A 20,597-nucleotide genomic window follows, 5' to 3' on the forward strand; every position below is an offset into this window, starting at 1 on the left:
GGTATATGGGATGACACTCGAACCAACTGAACCAGCCGGCTAGAGCTAGGACAATGTTTTAAGTTCACAATTTTATCACATTCATGTGCACACCAGGGTACAAACACACACACTTCTCAGCCATAACATACATGGTGCAGTACTTTAAAGAAATGCTATGAAACATAAGATGGAATGATTCCAACATCTGTGAAATGCCCGACTCAACCATCTGCTATTCTTAGGGCTTTGAGCTTGGGTGAGGGGACTAGAAAAAAAAAAAAAAATAGCAGGTGAAGCTTGGCTACATCCCAACATTGACACATGAACCAGAGGAGTCTGGCCTCCTATAGCTCTTCTGTAAAAGGAGACACAATATAAATATCTGCTTGGCAAGTAAGATTACTTAGTAAGAGTCCTCTTCCTAATATTAAACACCTCCCCAAAAAGTTCTCTTCCCAAACATTATTGTCTCAAATTAAACAGAACCTCCGACATTTGAGTTTTGAATGAAAATCTCAAATGAAAAAAAAAAAAAATTAACATTAAAAACAGTCATTTCCACTTAAAATACTTGTTTGATTGAAAACTTTACCAACCTTATAGACACATATATTAATTTTCCTTTTTTTTTTCTCTCAAGCTTGAAGAGAATCAATTTTAAAGTTCATTTCTTGCCCCCAGAGTTTGTTAAATTCTCTTATCAGAATGAGTCTGTAGTATGTTTCTACTTCCTCCACAATCCGAGACTTCCAAAAGTTCTGCCTTATTTCCACCTCTGAGTATCCACAGCCCACTAACCCAGGTAGCACCCTAGAGCTACCAACCCTCAACAGCCCCTAATGCCTTCTTGTCACCTCTTCCAAACAAACCACTGCCAGTATTTTCCATGTCTCCTCCAGAAACGTAATCAGGCAACACAGAAATGTCTGTCAGAGACTGGAGGACGAATGAACACTGGAGATCAATAAAGAGCTGCAGGTGGCCCAGCAGCATGACTCAGTGGTTGAGCAGTGACGTATAAACCAGGAGGTCATGGTTCGATTCCCAGGCAGGGCACTTGCCAGGGTTGCAGGCTCGATCCCCAGTGTGGGATTCTCTCTCATCATTGATGTTTCTCTCTCTTCATTCCTCTCTGAAATCAATAAAAATATATTAAAAATAAAAAAGCTGCAGGTGGTGGTTAGGGTGGATGGCCAGTCCCTACCAGAGGAACGAAGTAGCAACAATATGCCATTATTATTTCTGCCTTGCTCTACTTGATGAGAGTTAGAAACAATCATTTATTTAGCTCTACCTTGTCAATATCTAATTTATCCAAGCTACTTGCTGTTAAGATTTCTCAAGATAAATGAACAAATGAAATGCTCTGTTACAGATCTTAAAAGGTTTCTCAAATACTTTTTATTATGTCTTGTGGAATCAACAGAACAATTCTGGCTAATTCACAGGCACTAAGGATTGGTGGGTCTGTGTCCTGGTGCCTAGGATACTCCAACGCCCAGACTCTGGATCAGATCTCTGAGGGCACAAAACACGCTGCTCTGGCTGCCGTGCACATGACTTCTGCCTGCCTCAAACTTCCAGGAATGTGCAATGTCTGTCTACGGGGCCTGGGTAATCAGAAGAGCCGTGGTTCTGACAATTCAACAAAAAGGCCGTAAGATAACAGCAAAGGCTCTGAAGTCAGAAGGGACCAGGCTTGCATGCTGTCACTTACTAGCTGTGGGACTTGAGCAACTCAATGTGGGCCTTAGTAGAATGTGATAGTACCCGATTCACAGTTTCTGTGAGGTTTAATTCACAGAAGCTTTCTATGAGATATGTATGTATGAAACATGTAGCTACATGCCTAACACTTATTAGGTATGTTTGATGAGCTTTCTTATACACTCCCTCTCTATATTAATTGTGTCCACTAAACCCTCAAACTTCTTAAAATACCACACTATCATTTCCCTCACCAACTCAAAAACTTACTCCAGTACATATCACCTAAACACTTAAGTTCAGGCGTCTCTTTATCCATACACTGAAAGCTCTCCAGTCTGGGCCCACCTTCACCTGTACACATTCACCTCCCAGGGCTCCAGAAGAAAACACTTCTCTGGGCAGGGGGAGCCTGCCTCTCAGCTCAGGCTGTGCCCAGAGTGTCTTCCCTGCTGCCTTTGAAATCTCCAACCCTTCCAGGACCCAGTTTGGGGCCCACCTCCACCAACCCCCTACCCCCACATCCTCTGCTCCTCCTTTAACTTCTGAAACATCTACATTTTGGTGTTTAATCCCACTGTCTTAACTTGTTCTTGATCTCACATCTGTTTGTCTACTCGGGTGATTTCATAAGTAACCCAAGAAGAAAAATCCCATTTTATTTTTGTTCTTTAGCCTCTGAAATAAGCCTAACAAATTTACTACGCATGTGCTAAATATCTAATATATGCTGTCGCCATTGAACAATTCTCAACTCAGATTTACTTTTGGATTCAATTCAGTTCTATTAAATCATAGCACAATTATTTATATATTTATTTTCCACGTACCACATTTAAATTACTAACATTTCACATAATTACCTATTTTTAACTTAAGGATCAGAAAACACCATTCCCACAAACATGCTCCCTATAACTACTTTCCATCATGTCTTTTTCCTGTGGGATGGCCAGGAACACAGTCCTGCTCCACAGATAGGAACGCTGAGAACAAAACACATATGTGCTTACGAAGTATCTTGGTGTGTCAGAAATAATAGAATCTAGGAACTCATACAAGTGTTTCCACTTTTTAACTGTATGAGCCTGCCAAGGCCCCGACTTTGAAATCCTAAAACCTTGCTATGGTATAAATCCCTCAGAAGATGAGATTGAAAGAAGAGGGGATGATGTTCTCAATGTCAACAGCGGAAAACACCGCTGTCTCTACAATGACTTTGCTAAGAAACTTCCCCATCTTTACACTGTTGGCATTGCCCAATAACATACTCTAAACTGACCCTTTGTTAATCCTCAGAGATGTCCAGCTCACGTGTCTTGCAGACAACAGGAGTACAGACAGACTTCCTTACACATAGCCAGTTCTGAAGTCTGCCCACTCGTCACAATAGGGCACATTGAACTGCTAGGGTCAAGCCACTGGACAGCCTCTTGCAAACACAAAGCCAGAAGGTGACTTAGGTCTCGGATTGTTGGACATACCTCCCTCTTCCTTTTCTTTTTCTCTGAAATATTCTGGATAATAAACAAGATTCTTCACCATCATTTCAGTGTCAATTTCTTAATCATTCTATATGAAGTAATGTACTGGTGAGTTTAATACCTCTAGCCTCTATGTCTCCTACTTGCTTTTCCATATTTTTTCATGTTTTTTTTTGTGTGTGGTTTTTTTGTTTGTTTGTTTTGTTTGTTTGTTTGTTTTTGTCTCAGAGCTACAATTAAAGAGGTGGTTTGATATGTGACCTCCATTTCACAAATTCTAATTCTCTCTAGCTGTATTTAATCTACTCTGCTCTCTAACCTTTGAGTTTTAGTTTCCATTACCACATTTTTCGATTTTTAGAAGCTCTTTAGTTCTTTTACAAATATATGATAGTTTACTACATCATATGACCTTTTTAAAAACTGTTCCAGTGCAATGGCAGGCTAGAAAAGGTCTGTGGGGGAGAAAGGGGAACATATGTAATACTATCAGCAATAAAGATTTTAAAAAATTAAAATGAAAGCTGTTCCAATTCTTTCTTTCAATCTGTAACCAATTTAAACATAATTACTTAAATGTTATTCAGATTGTTCGAAGCGTGTAAATTCGCCTGGTTGTATTGACTCACTCTCCCTTATCCTGGTGTCCTCAGACATGGTTTGTAATTTCTAAACATAAGTTGATCTCGTTGGGAGTTCGTTTTGTTTTATGTGCTATGTGTGTCTCTTGGAAACAGGTTCGGTGTCAGTCACTAAAGGCTTAAGAGTTGCAGTAAGACGGAGCAGTGGAAAAGAAGCCACGAGTCTAATAAGCCTGTGGCTGGTAAGTGTGAGTGTGCTTCCTTCTGCCAGTCCCAGAGGGCTGATGTTTATTTCTCAGGTGGGGATTCCCAAGTCACTTGGGTAGACTAGATCTGGACCCCAAACCCGCTCATTGCACAGGCCTGGAGTTTGATTTGCCATGGGTGACTATTTTCCCCCACCCCCTTTCCAACTTGTGCCTTTGCTGCTTCACTGTTGATGGCTGGAGCTTTCTAGTCCCCTCTTTAAAACTCCAGGTTTTTAGGTAAAGGGCTCAATTCCAAGTGCGAGATGACATCTCCCATCCTGAGTAGATCTTATTAACTCCAGACCTGATTCCTAGGACCTGTATCCAGTATGAAATGCCAGAAGGCAACTGTTGCATCAGCCCAAACTTACTGTCCTGGCTTTGATTTCTATGTTTCTGGCACAAAAAGACGCCCCCCCCCCTTTTCCCCTCATGCATATGTTTTATAACAAGGGGCTGGGTGGGGATGGTAGTATTTTATCCATTATTTTTATAGTTTTAAAGGGGAGGCATACTATCTTTATCCCGACGTGTTTCTGGAATCCTCACACCTCGTATCCTAACTGTGGCTGTAAACATAGCCCACAGTACATAAAAGGACTCAGTATTTTCTAATGGAAAAATAAACCTCCTCGTCCCCCAAAGCCATCTCCAGCCTCCCTGCCCTGCTGCTGGCCAAGCAAGTTGGCCAAGCAAGTTGGCCAGGCCACCTGAAAAACCACCATCAGAGATTTCTATTCATCAAACAGACTGTTAACATATGAAAATACTGAAGATATTTATTCATCTTACCATAATTCTGTAAACATTTGTTTATAACAAGTTTCTCTTAGAAGCAGGCTCAGTGTCAGCCATTAAAGGCTTAAGAGGTGTAATAAAGTGGAGGAGAAGAGAAAACCGATCATTCTGGATGGTGGGACATTAGCGCTGAGGGCTCCTGGTAGGTATATCAACATGAGGACTCTGGGATGCCAAAGACTTCATGACGCCAGGACCCGGGGCAGAGGAAAGAGTCCAATGAGGCGATGGGGGTGGAGGGAGGTGGGGGGCGCACACAGGAAACATCCGACCTGTACCCGTGACTCTGGTCACCAGGCCCAGTGGACTGACCCCCGAGGTCAGCCTGTGGCTTTGCAGATGCAGTGTGCAACTTTGGGGACAGCTGACCTGTCAGGTGGTCACTTGCTGAGGAAAGGAAAGGTGCTCCAAGTGAAAAAGGTCATCAGGATGAAATTACGGGAGGGTGTGCATGACTCCAAAATAAAACGTGAGAAGGCTGGTAGCTTTTTTGAAGAGAACAACATCGATGTCTAAATATTTTATACACAGTGCAAAAATTTGGTAAAACATCAAAATTAGCCATGGTCTAATATTTACAAAATGTAAGAGAAATGAAGCCCAAGAGACCATTATAAGTGTTTCACTATCTTTTAGGTAAAGAAAATGAACACAAAAAGCCACAGGCATTATGTCTAAATACATTCTATTCCTTTATTTTTTAAAAGAAAGACTAACTACTATATCTCTTTACTTCAGAAGAAAGAGACACTAATCGGCTTAACTTTATCCGTATTAATAAGCACATGTTCTATGGGAAACAGTCATATCACTTTCCATCTGGCAGGCACCAGGCGAGGTGCTGAGGTAGGAAAGAAAGTAAGTCCCCTTTCTCCCCTTCCTCCCCCCAACCACCTCCCCAGTTTCCAGGTGCCTACAGCCATAGTGGGACAGAGAACAAAGGCACAGAGCAATGAGCTAAGGAGCCTGGAGGGCAGAGTAGTTGAGTTCTACCTGGGGGTTTCTAGGATGGTTTCAAAGAAACTGAGTCTCCAAAAATGAACAGAAATTTGTTCAACAGGGCCTTAAGCAAAGGAAGCAAAGGTGCACAGGTGGAAGGTGGATGGGCCACTATAGGATGGCAGTGTGACTGGAGCAAACGAGAAGATTGAGGTGTGTAGTGAAGGTGTGTGTGTGTGTGTGTGTGTGTGTGTGTGTGTGTGTGTATTTGAAAGACATAAAGGGACCATTCCAGCCAAGGAGTTTACATTTTACTCTCTAAAAAAAAGGGGGAAACTATTAAAGCAGGAGAGTGAGTGATCATTAGAAAGAGCCCTCTTGTGGCACCATGGCACCATGCAGTATGATTGGAGGGGGGAATACTGGCACTAACACCATTAGTTGGGAAGGTTAAGAGGAACTTAAATAAGACAGCAATCACAATGAGAGAATCACGAACATGTCAGATGGGAGTTGGCCATACTCAGAGATCAGTATTTTTTTTCAAATACTTTTAAATCACAATCCACAATAAGACATACATTTTAACATCATAACCCACTGTGCATGCTTACACACGTGTGACCATGTTTCCATGAGTACATGTGTATAAATATGTGCATACACACACACACACACACACACACACACACACACACACACACAGATTTCACTAAACAGTAAGACAGTGCTATAGGCCCAAGGCATTATCAAGCTCACTATCCAGGGAAACGAAAGCAACAAGAGATGTTCTAAAATAGCAGGTGTGTCCTGCATAGCTGTTTCCTTTGCATTGCTACTGACTTTAAGGCTATTGTTGATCTGGGACACTTAGTGTTCTCTGTGTTACCTAAGTAATGACTTATCACTTGATGTGACTTGCTGTTCTTTTGTAGTCTTCCTGGCTGATTCCACTGCGTGGCTTAATTAGGTATTCATGAGCATATATCATAGCCAAGCTTACAACAAAGCTGCTTATCTGTACTACCGATTTCCGCATGATATTTCTGGAGTCAATCTGTTGCTACTCTTAAAATCAAATGAAAGAGGCTGCTATAGCCAACTGTTACTTTGCTTTACAGTGTATTCTATAAAATGCCTGAAGCCTGGAACATAGTGTTTTGTTTTTTTTTAAAGCATAAAAATGTGATGCTAATTTTGATCTAGACAATCCTACTCTGCAGTGAGCCACCTGGCATGTTCCTTGTCGTGTCACAGGCAAAGGGAACATGGACACTTTTAGCACTGAATGAGCATGTGCTTGGGTTCTGTCCGTCTTCTCCAATTGGAGTTTCCTGGGAAACTCATTTACAAGACACTTTCACATATATATCATCTTAATAGCTAACATTTATTGGGCACTTAGTAATGTGCCAGGCACTGTGCTAAACACGTGATGTGCCTTCTCTTACAGCCTTCAAAACAGACCTATAAATATTCTTCACTTTATGGGAGATAAAACTAATGCTTAGAAAATCAAAGCACCTTGCTCAAGGCCACAAAGCCAAGAAGAGTTGAGCCATGATTCTAACTCAGGTTTGTCTGTCTTCTGAAGCCCAATTCCTAACCACTGGATTATATTTCATCTGTTCCTCTAAATACATTTTTCCGAGGCTTAGCATGCCAACTGATTTACTCTACTCCCAGAAAATGAGTGATAATACTGAGACTGGAACCTAAGCCATCTGTGGTAAGTCAGTGCTCCTCCACACCCTCCACTGCCCCATAACTTAATACCCTTGACACCGCCCCGTCAGCACTATTCACAGGCAGACAAACATACAGGAGAAAAAAAACCAAAGGAAAAACTACTTGAGGTTCAGGTACAGGATACAGCTGCCTCTCCCCCCATCTCCTCTTTTCACTTTACCATTTACTAGTAAAGTCAGAAGGAAAACAAGAGGAAATAATGCACATTTAGATGTAGTTCAGAAAAAGGAAACTAAATATTACTTTAGCCTAATTTAAGGCAGCTGTACAATCTATATGGTAGGAGGCAGAGAAACAGTTCAAATGACAGAAAAAAAGGTAGTATATGGATTAAACAAGAACATGTGTTTAAATATTTAAAGACCGCATTTTAACACGTGAAAGCCAGTAATAAAAATGGAAATACATAAAATAAAGTTCATATGCATTTTTTTCACAAGAGACTACAGTAAGGAAAAGTACAAAGAGAAATGCTTAGTACTGGAACCCCAAGAATGCAATCCTTCAATGAGGGAAGAAATTCCACAAATTAATCCATCCTGGTTACAAAAATGCATATTCACATAAGATAGATTTTATAATTCAATCATGCCTACATCTAGAAAATATATCAATGAATTAAATAAAAATCCTCTAAAAACAATATGAATAGCAGTGCCCAATGAAGAATCACATGAACACTGAAAATGAATAACACCCAAAAATAGATTTTGAAAGCAAGTTGTGATAAAGCAATTTATCCTAATCTTCTCTTTCCCACAAAGTGATTATTTCTGTTCTAACTCTGGTCATGTACTTGTTCTTGAATCTTTGCTTCTTTCTCTGGCAATCTGCTCAAGAATTTAAATAATTACTAGGCTTTATGAAGCAATAAATTCAATGTGTTTTTAAAAATCCTCTTAATTTACTTTTCAACAAATATTTGTAAATGGCATTTGATAGTAAGGCTTTTTTTTTTTTTTTTTTTAAATTTAAACACTGCCATAGACCAGAGTCGCAGTCAGAGAGGCAATTTAAATGGAACACTACTTCGAAAGTAAAATTCATGATGATGAGTGTGCCAAGTGAAATTAGAAATCCACTAATGCTAATTGGATACATTCTAAATGCATTAAACTTCTGAAGATGTTTTCATGAACCTTTCAAAATTGCCCATTAACACTCATGCTTGGCTGCACTTTGGATGTACCCACAATTTGACATAATATAGGTTATTATGCTTAATAACTTTCGGTATCTCAGAGTGATTGTGTAGTCTAAAGAAATGAGAAAAGCTAGTGTGAAAGTACTACTTCTAAAAGGAAGGGGAAATGATATCTAAAAAATCGTTAAGAGTACAAATAGAAGAATCATTGTTTTATTTTTTCAAATATATGAATTACAGAGCTAGATGGTCACCATGAAAACCTAATACACAAAAGCAAGAACTTGTCAGCCTATAAAAAATACTAAAAATGTCATCAATGGTTTTGCAGGTAATTTCAAGAAGAGTTATCAATCAATAGGTTATATTTCCACAGGGGTTGGTGAGTGAGTCAGGGACATCTGGGTATCACCTCCCAGCTAGCAAGATTAATTGCACTGAAGAGAATCCCATTAGTTCACACTCAATCTCTTGGCACGTCTGTCAGAACTAGAACCTGGGGCTTCATGGAAGAAAGGTCCACTGAGCAACACCAACGCTTTCACAAATCAAACGGCCAGCGGAGCAGAAAGAAAAACCCCACAGGTTTTGCATATATGGATATAAACATAAGGTGCTGACAGAAAAGGAAAGGAGGTGATTCCCCGCCTTAACACCATAGACAGCTGCAGATGGAGGCGAGACTGAGTCGCTGAGAATACATGGTTTAGGACAGTGGTTGGCAAACTCATTAGTCAACAAAGCCAAATGTCAACAGTACAACGATTGAAATTTCTTTTGAGAGCGAAATTTTTTAAACTTAAACTTCTTCTAATGCCACTTCTTCAAAATAGATTTGCCCAGGCCGGGGTATTTTTTGGAAGAGCCACACTCAAGGGGCCAAAGAGCCGCAGTTTGCCGACCACAGGTTTAGGACAACCCAGGAAGACGGCCTCATATGAGAGCGCTGTTCTTATCCTGTGGTCCCTGATATATGCACCTGTGAAACGATGCACAAGTATACAGTGTTCATTGCAAGTATGGAAGCGAAATTTGAGATTCCTTATACAGCTTTGTTCCAGGAACACCCTGGAGAGGAGTGGTGTCTGACCGCAAAGCAGGGTTGGAATGCTGGGGTCTAATGTGTCCCTGGGCTGGCCTCCAGCTTCAGGTCACCCCTCCTCATCTCTTCTCCCATCCCATCTAGGGGGGTTAGGAGGACATCTGCTTCACTAGTGAGCTTTTTCCCCATTTCACACAAATCTTCAGCCCGCCTAGCCTGAGCCTGATGCATGTTTAGTCTTCACAAAGGAAGTGCTCAAGGCCAAAGATAACATGCAGTGCCTCTGTTTCACCTCCCAGAAAATACATGATGGGCGAGGAGGTAGACAACAAGCCAAATTCTACTTTCTTTAATGTAATGAGGACTGTCCCTATTGCACAAGATACAATATGTTTCCAATGCAAAACATCTATTTTTGCACATCTGCCCAATAGCAGCTCAATGAAAAACAGGCCCATCAGACCGACACAGCTGCCTTCACTGCTCAGTCCCTGTCACACTGCATAGAGCAGAGAAGCACTTCGCGGCAGCCACAGGGCAATTTTCCAGGGTGACGTGTTCGTCTTTACACAGTCATCTCTTGTGGCCATCAGAGTAAACTCAATGACAAATCAGTTAAAATAAATTACTCTGATGAACTTGTATGGATCGGCTAAAAAGCAAACCATATGTGACACTCTTTCGTCCTCCCCGTGAGGGCATAGAATTGTCACCATCTGTGTTATTTATTCTGTTAGCCTGGCCTACAGCCCCCACATGCCCCCAAATGCACTCTTTGCCCTTCTCTGTCCTGTGTGGGCCCCATGAGGAAGACCTCTGTGGCCCGCAGGCCTGTCTGCATCGGCTGGGCCCAGCCACTGGAAGCAGAAGAGCTCAGAAGCTGGAGAGGAGCGATGTCAGTCAGGCCTTAGCCCTGACCCTCCTCAGTGCCTCTGCGGCCAGGGAGTCCCTCCTCCAGTGCCAGCTCTCCTCTCTCTGTGCGCTCCCTTACTCCTCCAGGCCCAGTCGCTCCCAGCCCAGCTGCTGCTAATCCCCGGTGCTTCCCCAACCCTTGCCCACATCTCTATAAACAATCCTTCACTACACACTCTTCAGTATGAAACAGTCTAAACACCTGTGGCTGGGAAGGGCCCTGGTGGACACACCGTCGGCAGCCAGGGCTCCGAGCGGCAAGCACTTACATGGACCGCGTGGACCAGGTCAGCCATCAGGCACTGCCTCAGCCTCTCGTCGCTGCTGGTCCCGTGGAGCACCAGATCAGGCATGTACGTGGGGCAGTAACCCACCAGAAGGGAGCGGCCAAAGTTCCTTACATTCGGGTTGCTGATGATTTGAGACCTAAAACAATATCAGTCTGTTAGAACACACATTAAAGATGGGCTCCCTTCTGTGTTACATCGAAACAAAAACCCAAGCCACACAGGCCAGGCTCAGGATGGGTCATTTCACCAGTCTTCCAGTGAACAGAGCACTGGTGCCAGAGAAGGGAGGGGTTAGAAAAGTGAAGAGAGTTTTTGTTTGTTTGTTCTGATGGTAGTGTGTTTCTAATGGAAGAACACAGCATATTGATGGCTGGTTACGAGTTTGTTCCTGTATCTCACAAGGCACATCCACCAGGCAGTCTGTGTCAAGGGAGTGAAGAAAAAGAAAGTCTACGGGGAGGCCTGGCAGCTGTCTGGCTTTAGAAACTCGACACATCTGCACAGGGTGGTGCCCACAACAGGGCAGCAGAACAGAAAAGGTCTAATAACTGCTTCCAGTCATCACAGACCAAACCATCGGCCTGCTGGAGGGTTAGGAAGAGGTGTTGTTTCCCAGCCGCTTCACGCTGCTCTGACCCGCAAGAGAGAAGCTGCCCGGTGAGTGCCATCCGCCTCCTCCGAAGGAAGGCGTCTGCTGCCTGCCTTGCAGCCCCATCCAGAGTCCCAGATGGTGGGACAGCACACTCCCTGCCCCACACACACCCTCCATCGCGTCCCCTGGCTCCCCCACACGCCCCAATTCTTGCAAAGGTGCCACCCGTCTCCTTGCTCAGAGAGCTCGATGCACTCAGCCAATGGGCATCCCAGAAGGAAGGGCAGGCCGGAAACTGCATCAGTTTGATAAAACTTCTAACACTTTGGGAAAGACAACAGTTATGTGTGAGAGCCAACGGTAGCCAACGTGGTCATGGCTGTGTTTGGACCCAATTCCCTTGCGTCCCAGCCGCCCAGTGTTACCTGGGCAGAGGCAGCTCCACTTCTAAGGACCCTTCAGCCGGGTCGCTGCTGTGGCCTAGATCCAGCGTGGCTGAAGCACACGCTTCGTCATCACTGTCTCCAAGAGCGCTGTCCGAGCTTTCGTTTCTGGGAATGTCTCCTTCAGTCCTGAGGCCGGCCGCCCCGTCGGCATCCCCACAGGGGACATCGGTAGCGACGGAGACGCGTGAGTCCTGCTGGGTACACTTGCCAGACACAGGCTCTATCAAAGGTCCCTCCCCAGGCTTCCAAGTAAACCCTTTCATGTTCTCCAGCGTCCTCTGCCCAGTCCCTGCCGCACTGGCATCAGGGGCGGACGAGTCGGCAGGGGGGTCAAGGTGCCCGGCAGCATCTGTCGCAGCCTCAGTGCTGAAGCCTCTGTCTGCAGCGTAAGTCCTGTCAAAGTCACCTTCCTCCCCCTCGGATGGATGATTCTGAGGACAGCAGACACTCCGCCGGAAGCCAGGCAGGAAGGAGCACCTAGAAACCTGCTGGCCCTCAGCCACGTCAGCCGCCACCCTGGGCTCCACCAAGGGACAACCTGCTGACTCTGGATGTTGCCTGCAGGCCTTGAGCCGCTCCTCCATTTTTTGAGCGCGGCTTTCAAAGTCAGACTCTGGAGATGCGGAGCTCCCAATCTGGAAAGTGACCCTTTCTAAGGGAGGCTTCTCCCGGGGAGGTCTGTCCGGGCAAGGCCAGGCCCCTGACCGGTGCGGTAGTTTCTTAGGCATCTCCCCTTTCAGCTCCTCACTGGCCTTCAGTCCTGCCCCCAAACCTTCCCAGCTGGAGAACCTGGAGCAGCCATCTCCTGGGGCCTCTTTTTCACTTTCTTCTTCCCCACAAAATGTGCCCCGCGGTCTCCAAGAACTGCCCAGGGCTGGGTCTTGGTAGCCTGGGCCGCAGGCCACGGAACTCTTGTTTCCTTCTGTGTCAGGTTGGGGACAGAGGTCGCTGATGTCCTTGTCCTCTGGGGCCCCAGCCAGGCCCTCGGGTCCAGGGTTCCTTCCCTCAGCAGTCAGTGTTGCGGGCAGGATGGGGGGCAGGAGAGCAGGCTCACTTCTCACCGTGACCACCACGTACTCAGACTCCTCCACCTCTCCCCTCTCCAAGGCTGTTGTGATGTTGCTCCCATTGAACAGCTGGTCCCCTTCTCCGTGACTCCCATTCCAGGTCAGATGGTTCTCTTGCAGCTCAGAGCAGCGGAGAAAGTAGGTCAGGACGTAAAGTATGCGCTGGACCAAATCCTTCTGCTTCCCCACCACCACGGTGCGCGTCAGCCTCACCGGAGAGCCGATGGCTCCGTAGAGATCACCTGCAGAGCAAAGCGGACACAAATACAAGGAGTCAGGGATGAGCGTGCCCTGGATATGTCGACTTTTACAAGAGAAAAGCAAATGACTTACAGACCCAAATAAAAATAGCTTCTTCACACAACTGATTGAGGGAAGTAAGTAATGCCTAGTAACGGCTGTGCTTTACTTTTGCGTCTATAGTGGAGAGCCGGTCTGAAAAGGCGGGGCATGGCTGCAGCACGCTGCTCTTGTAAAGGGTCAGCACTGGTCTATACAGCCTTTATAGATCTGCCTACTTAGCTCACTGGCTGGCCAACTCCACCTCCTAAGGGAGAAGAAAGAGCCCTGAATATGTGACCAAGTCAAATGCTGCATCTTGGAAACTAGAATGATGAGACTTTTTAAGAAGAACCCTCGGACAATAGGCCTGGAATGAAATCCAAATTCAAGGATCTCTGAAGTGCAGTGAATCAATTCAAAATACTTAATGAATGGCCTGTTCAGACTTCTCTCAATAGACACATATGCACCAAGTAGAATCAATTTGATTAACAAGAAGAAAATCACTTAGTCACGAATAATATGATTTTGAATATGAATGAAGCTGAATATTTCTATTACTTCACATGAAAATTCTGCTGGAAAAAATATGTCCCATAAGTTATAACCTAATAAGTTGATTAAAAACTGGCTAATGAACCACAGACATTTGGTTTAAAGGTAGAAGGGCAAATGTATAAATAAGCCCAACAATATAAACTTTTCATAAAAAAAATATTGGTTAAGCCCTAGCTAGGTGGCTCAGTTGGTTAGAGCTTCATCCCATACACCAAAAGGTTGCAGGTTTGATTCCCAGACAGGGCATATACCTAGATTGCAATTACAATCCCAGGCAGAGTGTCTATGGGAGGAAACAGATTGACCTCTCTCTCTTTCTCTCTCTCCCTCTCCCTTTCCCTTTCCCTCTCCATCTCCCTCTCCCTCTCTCTCTCAAATCAATAAAAACATATCCTTGCATGAGGATTAAAAAAATAAAAGTATTGGTCAAGTGCCTATTAAAATTATTGCATTTGATAAGTTACGTAATAGATATTTTGATAATAACGATGAAAATTACAACAAAAAGCCAACATTTACAGACTGTGCAGACATAGTGCCAAATGTTTGACATGGATTTATCTCATTATACCTCTACAGAACCAATCCTGAATTAGAAACTATTATATTATGGAAATAATCAAAATTTTCTAATAAATCAAATCTTAAAAATATTCTAAATAAAGGAGAGATAAGATAATCCTATATAATAAAGAAATGATATGCAAATTGCCCCTCACACCGTAACACCATCACAAGATGGTGATGTGCACAGCCGGAGCAGGGCAGTGGGGGCAGGAAGCCACCGGGGTTCCAGGGGCCCTGTTGGGGCATGAGGGTCCCGGTGGCTGCTTTGCGTGGCTTCTACCAGGGTTTCTGTGGCCCTGTGTGCGCATCCCCTGGGGCCCAGCGGCCACTCTGCATGGCGTGGAGGCAGGGCATTGGGGCAGCACTCCAGGACTTGGGGCCATCTCATAGCATGCCGGCCATGCGGGGAGGGACTCCAGGACTCGGGGCGGTCCCGTAGCGCAAGGGGTAGGAGGCGAGGGGAGGGGTCCTGGGTCTCACACAATTTCACGCGACAGGTCACTAGTCCTATATAATAAAGAGGCAATATGCAAACTGACCCTCACACTGTAATGCTGTCACAAGATGGCACTGCACACAGCAGAGGCTGGGTTCCCGTAACACCCATAGCACAAGATAGCTGCGCCCACAGCAGAAGCAGGGTTCCCGTAACACAAGATGGCTGCGCTCACAGTGAAGGAGGGATTCCCATAACGAGTCATAACAAGGCTGTGTGGTGCTGGACCAGGGTGGGGGACCTGAAGCTGTGTCCCCCACCTGCCTGGCAGGGCTTGGCAGGTGACCTCAGGCCGCACCCCCCACCTAGCAGGGCTTGTACTCTAAGGCAATTTTTGAGTCCAGACTGAAAAAGCTACTAATTTTAGAGTAGATTCCTTTGTTCTCCTGAGTATAACTTTTCAAAATGAAGATGAGTTGCATAACCATGGCAATAGACTTAACATCACTGAACTGTACACTTAGAAATGGTTAAGATGATAAATGTTATGTTCTGTGCTTCTTTGTTAAGCACAATTTTATGTAAAATACAAACTTAAAATTAAGAAAGAGAGAGAAAATGGGAAAAGCACACAAAAAATGGGGGAGGGTGAAAAGACTGCAGGAGAAACAGAGAGAGGGCAGAGACAGAGAGAGAATGAAGCAGGGAGGGGTGCAGACAGATTGAGAGGAGAGATCAGGGAAAGGACAAATAGGAAAATAGACAAACAGGGGGACTCGGAGAATGGACACTAGAGAGGGGAGATAGTGAGGAGAGGAACAGAGAGGGGACCAATGGAAAGAAGAGAAGAATAGACAGAGGGTAAGGAGAGGAAAGCAAAGAGAAAAGAGATGGGGAGTGGAGAAGAACAAAATGGTGGAGTTTGGAGAAAAGCTCAGAGGTAAGGAAAGCAGAGAGCGTAAAGCATACATAGGAAAACACCGAGGGAGAGGGAAAGGAGATACCAAGGGAAACTAAAAGATAGAAACAGAAAGTAGAATGAGAAGGGATAGAATAAAAGAGGGGAAGAGAATGAGGTGAAAAGCTGAGGGAATTCAGCAGCATTATAAAGGGGTGGGAAAACAGAGGGTGGAAGAGGTGGGGGACATGGGAGATGGAGAAACAGAAGCAGACAAAGAGAAACTGAGAAAATTAAAAGGGAGACAAGGAGAGAAACTAATTATCTTAAAGGGACCCTTATTCATTGATTACATTATAATAAATGTGTATATGCTATGAAGTCCCTCTTAAATAGTATTACCCTAATGCTAAGCATTGTATTTATTGCATCTTTAGTATCATTTAGCTCAAACTAATTTTTCTTGCAAAGTATTGTTTGGCTTTCCACAAATCACTGAGGTCATTAGATTAAAAATAAATAAATAAAAAAGATCCACATGAAACTCCTTCAATCAGTGGTGAAAGACGGTGGCTTTCCAACTTAGTATACCCATCCCAAGAAAGAAATGCATTTAGACTGCAACCTCACACTCCCTTTGAATTTACAAAACACATGCGTCACCCTGATATTTCTCTTCTATTGTACTTTTTAAATGCTCTTTTGACCTACTAAGCAGCTTGCACACCCACTATCGGGTAGTTAGCCACACCTGGAAAACCTGTATGCCAAGAGCATGTGTGAGACAAAAGGGGGAAGGTTAAGCCCCTGAGCAGCAAACCCAGGAGAATGTGAAGGGCTTGTTGCTTCCAGCTTCTCTCCTCATCTTCCTGGGAATGCTGAGAAACCAGGCAGAAGAGGGAATAGCAGTGGTACTGCTACTGTTGTAATTAACTAGTTAATATTAGTCATAGAAAAAGGGCAAAGTGAGGCTAGTCATTATAAGCATGGTCACCTGGGCAGCTTCACCAGGAAGCTACTGCTTCCTGCTCCCCAGGGAACCAAGGATCCATTTCCTGCAGATCGCTGGAGGGAGGGGTCCAACAAAGGGGGAGATGGGCACAGGCACAGTGAAGTTGGGGCGCCCATGGGAAAGGTTCTTGCCTATCAGTCTAACCAGAGGAACAATGGATTGGCTAGAACGTGGATCCCATCAAATGCATGCAAAATCATGAAAAGTTAAAATCCCCAAAGAGTTCCCACTCTCTTGTTCTTGCTCTTGTTCTTGCTCGCCTGCTCTCTCTCCATAGCCATGTGGTCTTAAGCAGCCACATGGTCCATGGTCATGACCCGACACATAATGGGGTCCTGAGAACACAAAATAAGCTAGCCAGATGCTGGACTGGACTGGACTTTTATACGCAGCAGAAATTCTGGGTATTGACATTAATTGTGGCCCTGCTAAAGAAAAGATTAGACTCCTTCCAATGGTGAGATGGATGAAGATGGGAACTTAAAGGAGAACTCCCTTAATCTTACATCATCAGTACAGCTTTTCACAACACCCCACCTCCCATGGGGGCCTCAGGAAATTATTTTCCTCATGGCAAACACCTTTACCACTGGTATGATATGGCAACCCAGATAGAACCTACCCTGGAAAGAATATTGGCTCATGGAAAAAATTCTTCCACTTTGACTAATAACAGTACCTGTCCTGCTAAGCTCTCAGATATGCCTTTAAAATAATTCAAGATAGAATCTTCTCTATTATTAAGAACCTGGATTAAAATTATACCTGCATCAGTGTTTATTCCAGGCAATTTATATTTTCCTGTTTTCTGTGATTTGGTAAACAGTCAATGACAACATAATAATAATTAGAAATAAGCATCTTTCCCTATCAAATTATTAAAGCCTCTTGATTTTTTATAATAGAAACCTAACCATTATTTACACCTGACTTTATAAAGCTATGGCGTGACTCTGCACCAGGGCCTTATGCCTTCCTCACACCATTTTGTCAACAGCCAGACACTGCTGCACTGTTAGGGGGAAGGGAGCATGGGAGGTTCAATTATACACGATCTCCTCGGAAAGGACTGTGAGCACACAGGAAGGGACTTTGCCTTGTTAAGTTGAACAAAGGGAATTAATGGCTCACAATTAATTAAATTTCAAATGAGAAGCATGTCTAATCATAAATACATTTATCTAATTAGATGCATACTACTTAATTAGCATTGTTTTTAAATGGGTGACTTGGCAATATGTAATCATGTTTCCTTAACATTCAGCCCTCTTCTCTTCATAGTGACCAGTTGATAATACTACCTTTCTTCAGTAACAAGAACAGTAAATAATGCTCTGCCTTCCCCAGGAAGAATCAGATGACCCAGAGTGAGTTAGGCACACTCCGAATACTTTTGTGAACTCAGTACTGATTGCTTGTATTAAAACCATTTTAACATCCTTAAATTCTTTATGAATTAATAAATTTTTTATTAATTCATTTAACATGCACCTATTATCTCCCTAACGGTGAGATAGGTATTCACATCTCATGATCCAGGGCACAAGAGCAAAACATCTTTATTACCTATAAAGTGAGGGCAATAGAAATAGATTTGAATGAGAATCTAATAATATGTGTAAAAAGCACTTAAAACAGTGCTTGGCTCACAGTGACAACTCTCATCATTGTTATTATCACATGTTGTTTTCTAAGACTTCCAATATTATTTTCAGTGGTAACGAAGGAGCTTTATATATAACTAATTGAATTCCCACAGCAATTAGCAACTGTTTTGCCCTGTTTTACAGATGAAGAGACTAAGTCAGAGAGTTTAAGTCACCTGCCCATGGACACTGGGTTTGATCTAAGCAGTTCTGGCTCAGCACTCACGCTCTTAGCCTTTACTAGTACACTTCACAGTTTCTCTCTTGCATTCTTTCTGCACACCTCCAATCAAGGACTACTCATAGCATCCTGAAATCATCTGAATACAAATCTGCCTCCTCGGTTAGACAGCTAGTTTCTGGAGGCTAAGCAGAGCATGTTATTCAGCCCCATATCTCTGGCATCTAGCACAGGGTCTGGGAGAGAGAGAGTTGCAAATTTTACTTGTCACTCTCTACATTTGATAAACGAGCGGTTCTATAGTATAGCTCTCCTCCATATGAATCCAAAATATGCAAAATTGGTCTCATAAGTCCCAAACTCTGTACCCAACTCTGCCAGAGCATTAAGATTCTTATACCATGTGTCAGCACTAAGCTTTGAGGAAATAATGCCACCAACTAATTCAAGGACGCCGTGTAGGAAAAGATAAGGTTTCTGACTTATGCTGAAATTTAAAAGATGGTACAACTATATGTACTACTTTCTTTTTTGTCTTATTTTTCTCCTCTCCAGCCCACCTTCTGGGGCAGTGGTTCTCGGCCAGGGGGAGTCTTCTCCCCGATACCCCAGGGGACACTCAGCAATGTCTGGAGAAACTGTTTATTATCACAGCTTTGGAAGGGAAGGGGGTTTTTCACTGGCAGCTAATGAACAAAAGGCAGTGATGCTTCTAAACCTCCTACAATACACAACAGAGCCCCTCCACCCCTAACAAAGAATTATGTGGTCCGAAGGCCCATAATGCCAAGGTTAAGCTCTAGGGTGATTTGCTGTGTGTTCTGGGAGAACAAAATTACCTACAGATCTTTAAAAGAGTAGAACAAAGCTGCTAGCAGGGAATGGTGAGGAAGCTGGTAGCATCACAATTAGAAATCTGTGGGTCAATCTCCTATTTCCTGTATCACTGGAGTTAATATCAATAAAAATTCTAGTATTTTCCCTATTCTGTCCCATATAGTCTCTGAATAATCAAATCAGGTACTCACCCAGCTGTGCCCACAGAGGATTATAGGGATGTGTTTTGGCCAGCGAGTTCACCGACTGAGAGGTGCGTTTCTCTGAGAAGGCTTTAATGGGAGGGTGATCAACAGGCATGACAGTTGGTACCCAGGCCAGGTGGTAAGTTAACACTGCAGTCAGTAAGGCAGCAAAAAACCTTCGAGAAACAGAAGAAAATACAGCCAGATGAATCAACGCAGGAAGAGGCACGTCACCTACAGGACATACATTGGCCACGGAATATGCACATCACATTCCAGAGAGCTGAAGCTTACTGGTTTTTGTTGATCTGTTCAATCAGGAGTGTGAACTCCTTGAGAAAACGCTGGCAGAGCTGGGTTTTTTCCAAAGTGCTGGACATCATGGTGAGCCATACAGGTTCCGCTATCCTTGGAACAGAATATAAGTTCCAGATAGTCCCTCTATGAAAAGAGAAGGGATATACAAAACTGTCACAAATATTATTCTGAATAATCCTACATAATAAAGAGCTAATAGGCTAATTAGACCGTCTGGGTGACCTTCCAGATGAAGCCAGGGCTGCGAAGGCCAGCCAGGTCTACGAGGTGCTGTGAGGGCTGGCCGGGGCTTCGAGGGCCAAGCCCCTTGCACGAATTCCGTGCCTTGGGCCTCTAGTCTTTATATAAAGGAATAAAGGACATAACAATAATCTGAATCTATGTATGACTCAAGGGACTCATGCAAAATATAAAATCAGGGTCATCAAATTATGACCCACAGGCCAAATCTGACTGTCTCCTTTTTTGTAAATAAAGTTTTATTGGAACACAGTTATTTTCAGCAGTAACAAAAGTGCTTTATATATAACTAACTGAATTCCCATAGCAATCAGCAACTATTTTTGCCCTGTTTTACAGATGAAGAGACTGAGTCAGAGATGTCAAGTCACCTGTTCATGGACACTGGGTTTGAACTGAGCAGCTTTTACATGCTGGAATATACAAAACTCACAAATGTTATTTTGAATAATCCTA

The 20,597-nt window shown here is 43.7% G+C and overlaps 2 protein-coding genes across 5 annotated transcripts in view; both read right to left on the bottom strand.

Moving 5' to 3' along the window:
• Positions 1–20,597, bottom strand: part of ETFDH (electron transfer flavoprotein dehydrogenase) — a 259,286-nt gene that overhangs the window by 90,038 nt on the left and 148,651 nt on the right. The window lies entirely within an intron of this gene.
• The window catches only part of FNIP2 (folliculin interacting protein 2), a 120,478-nt gene that overhangs the window by 13,104 nt on the left and 86,777 nt on the right, over positions 1–20,597 (bottom strand). For all 4 annotated transcript variants that reach the window (XM_084884164.1, XM_084884162.1, XM_084884163.1 and 1 more), the window contains 4 exons: positions 19,878–20,024; positions 19,590–19,759; positions 11,894–13,223; positions 10,856–11,012 (listed from right to left, as the gene is read on the bottom strand). In XM_084884164.1, coding sequence (XP_084740290.1) covers positions 10,856–11,012; positions 11,894–13,223; positions 19,590–19,759; positions 19,878–20,024 — 1,804 coding nt within the window. The remainder of the gene's footprint in view (positions 1–10,855; positions 11,013–11,893; positions 13,224–19,589; positions 19,760–19,877; positions 20,025–20,597) is intronic.

Source organism: Pipistrellus hanaki, assembly GCF_964339955.1.
Source record: "Pipistrellus hanaki genome assembly, chromosome: 5".
NCBI classification, from domain to species: domain Eukaryota; kingdom Metazoa; phylum Chordata; class Mammalia; order Chiroptera; family Vespertilionidae; genus Pipistrellus; species Pipistrellus hanaki.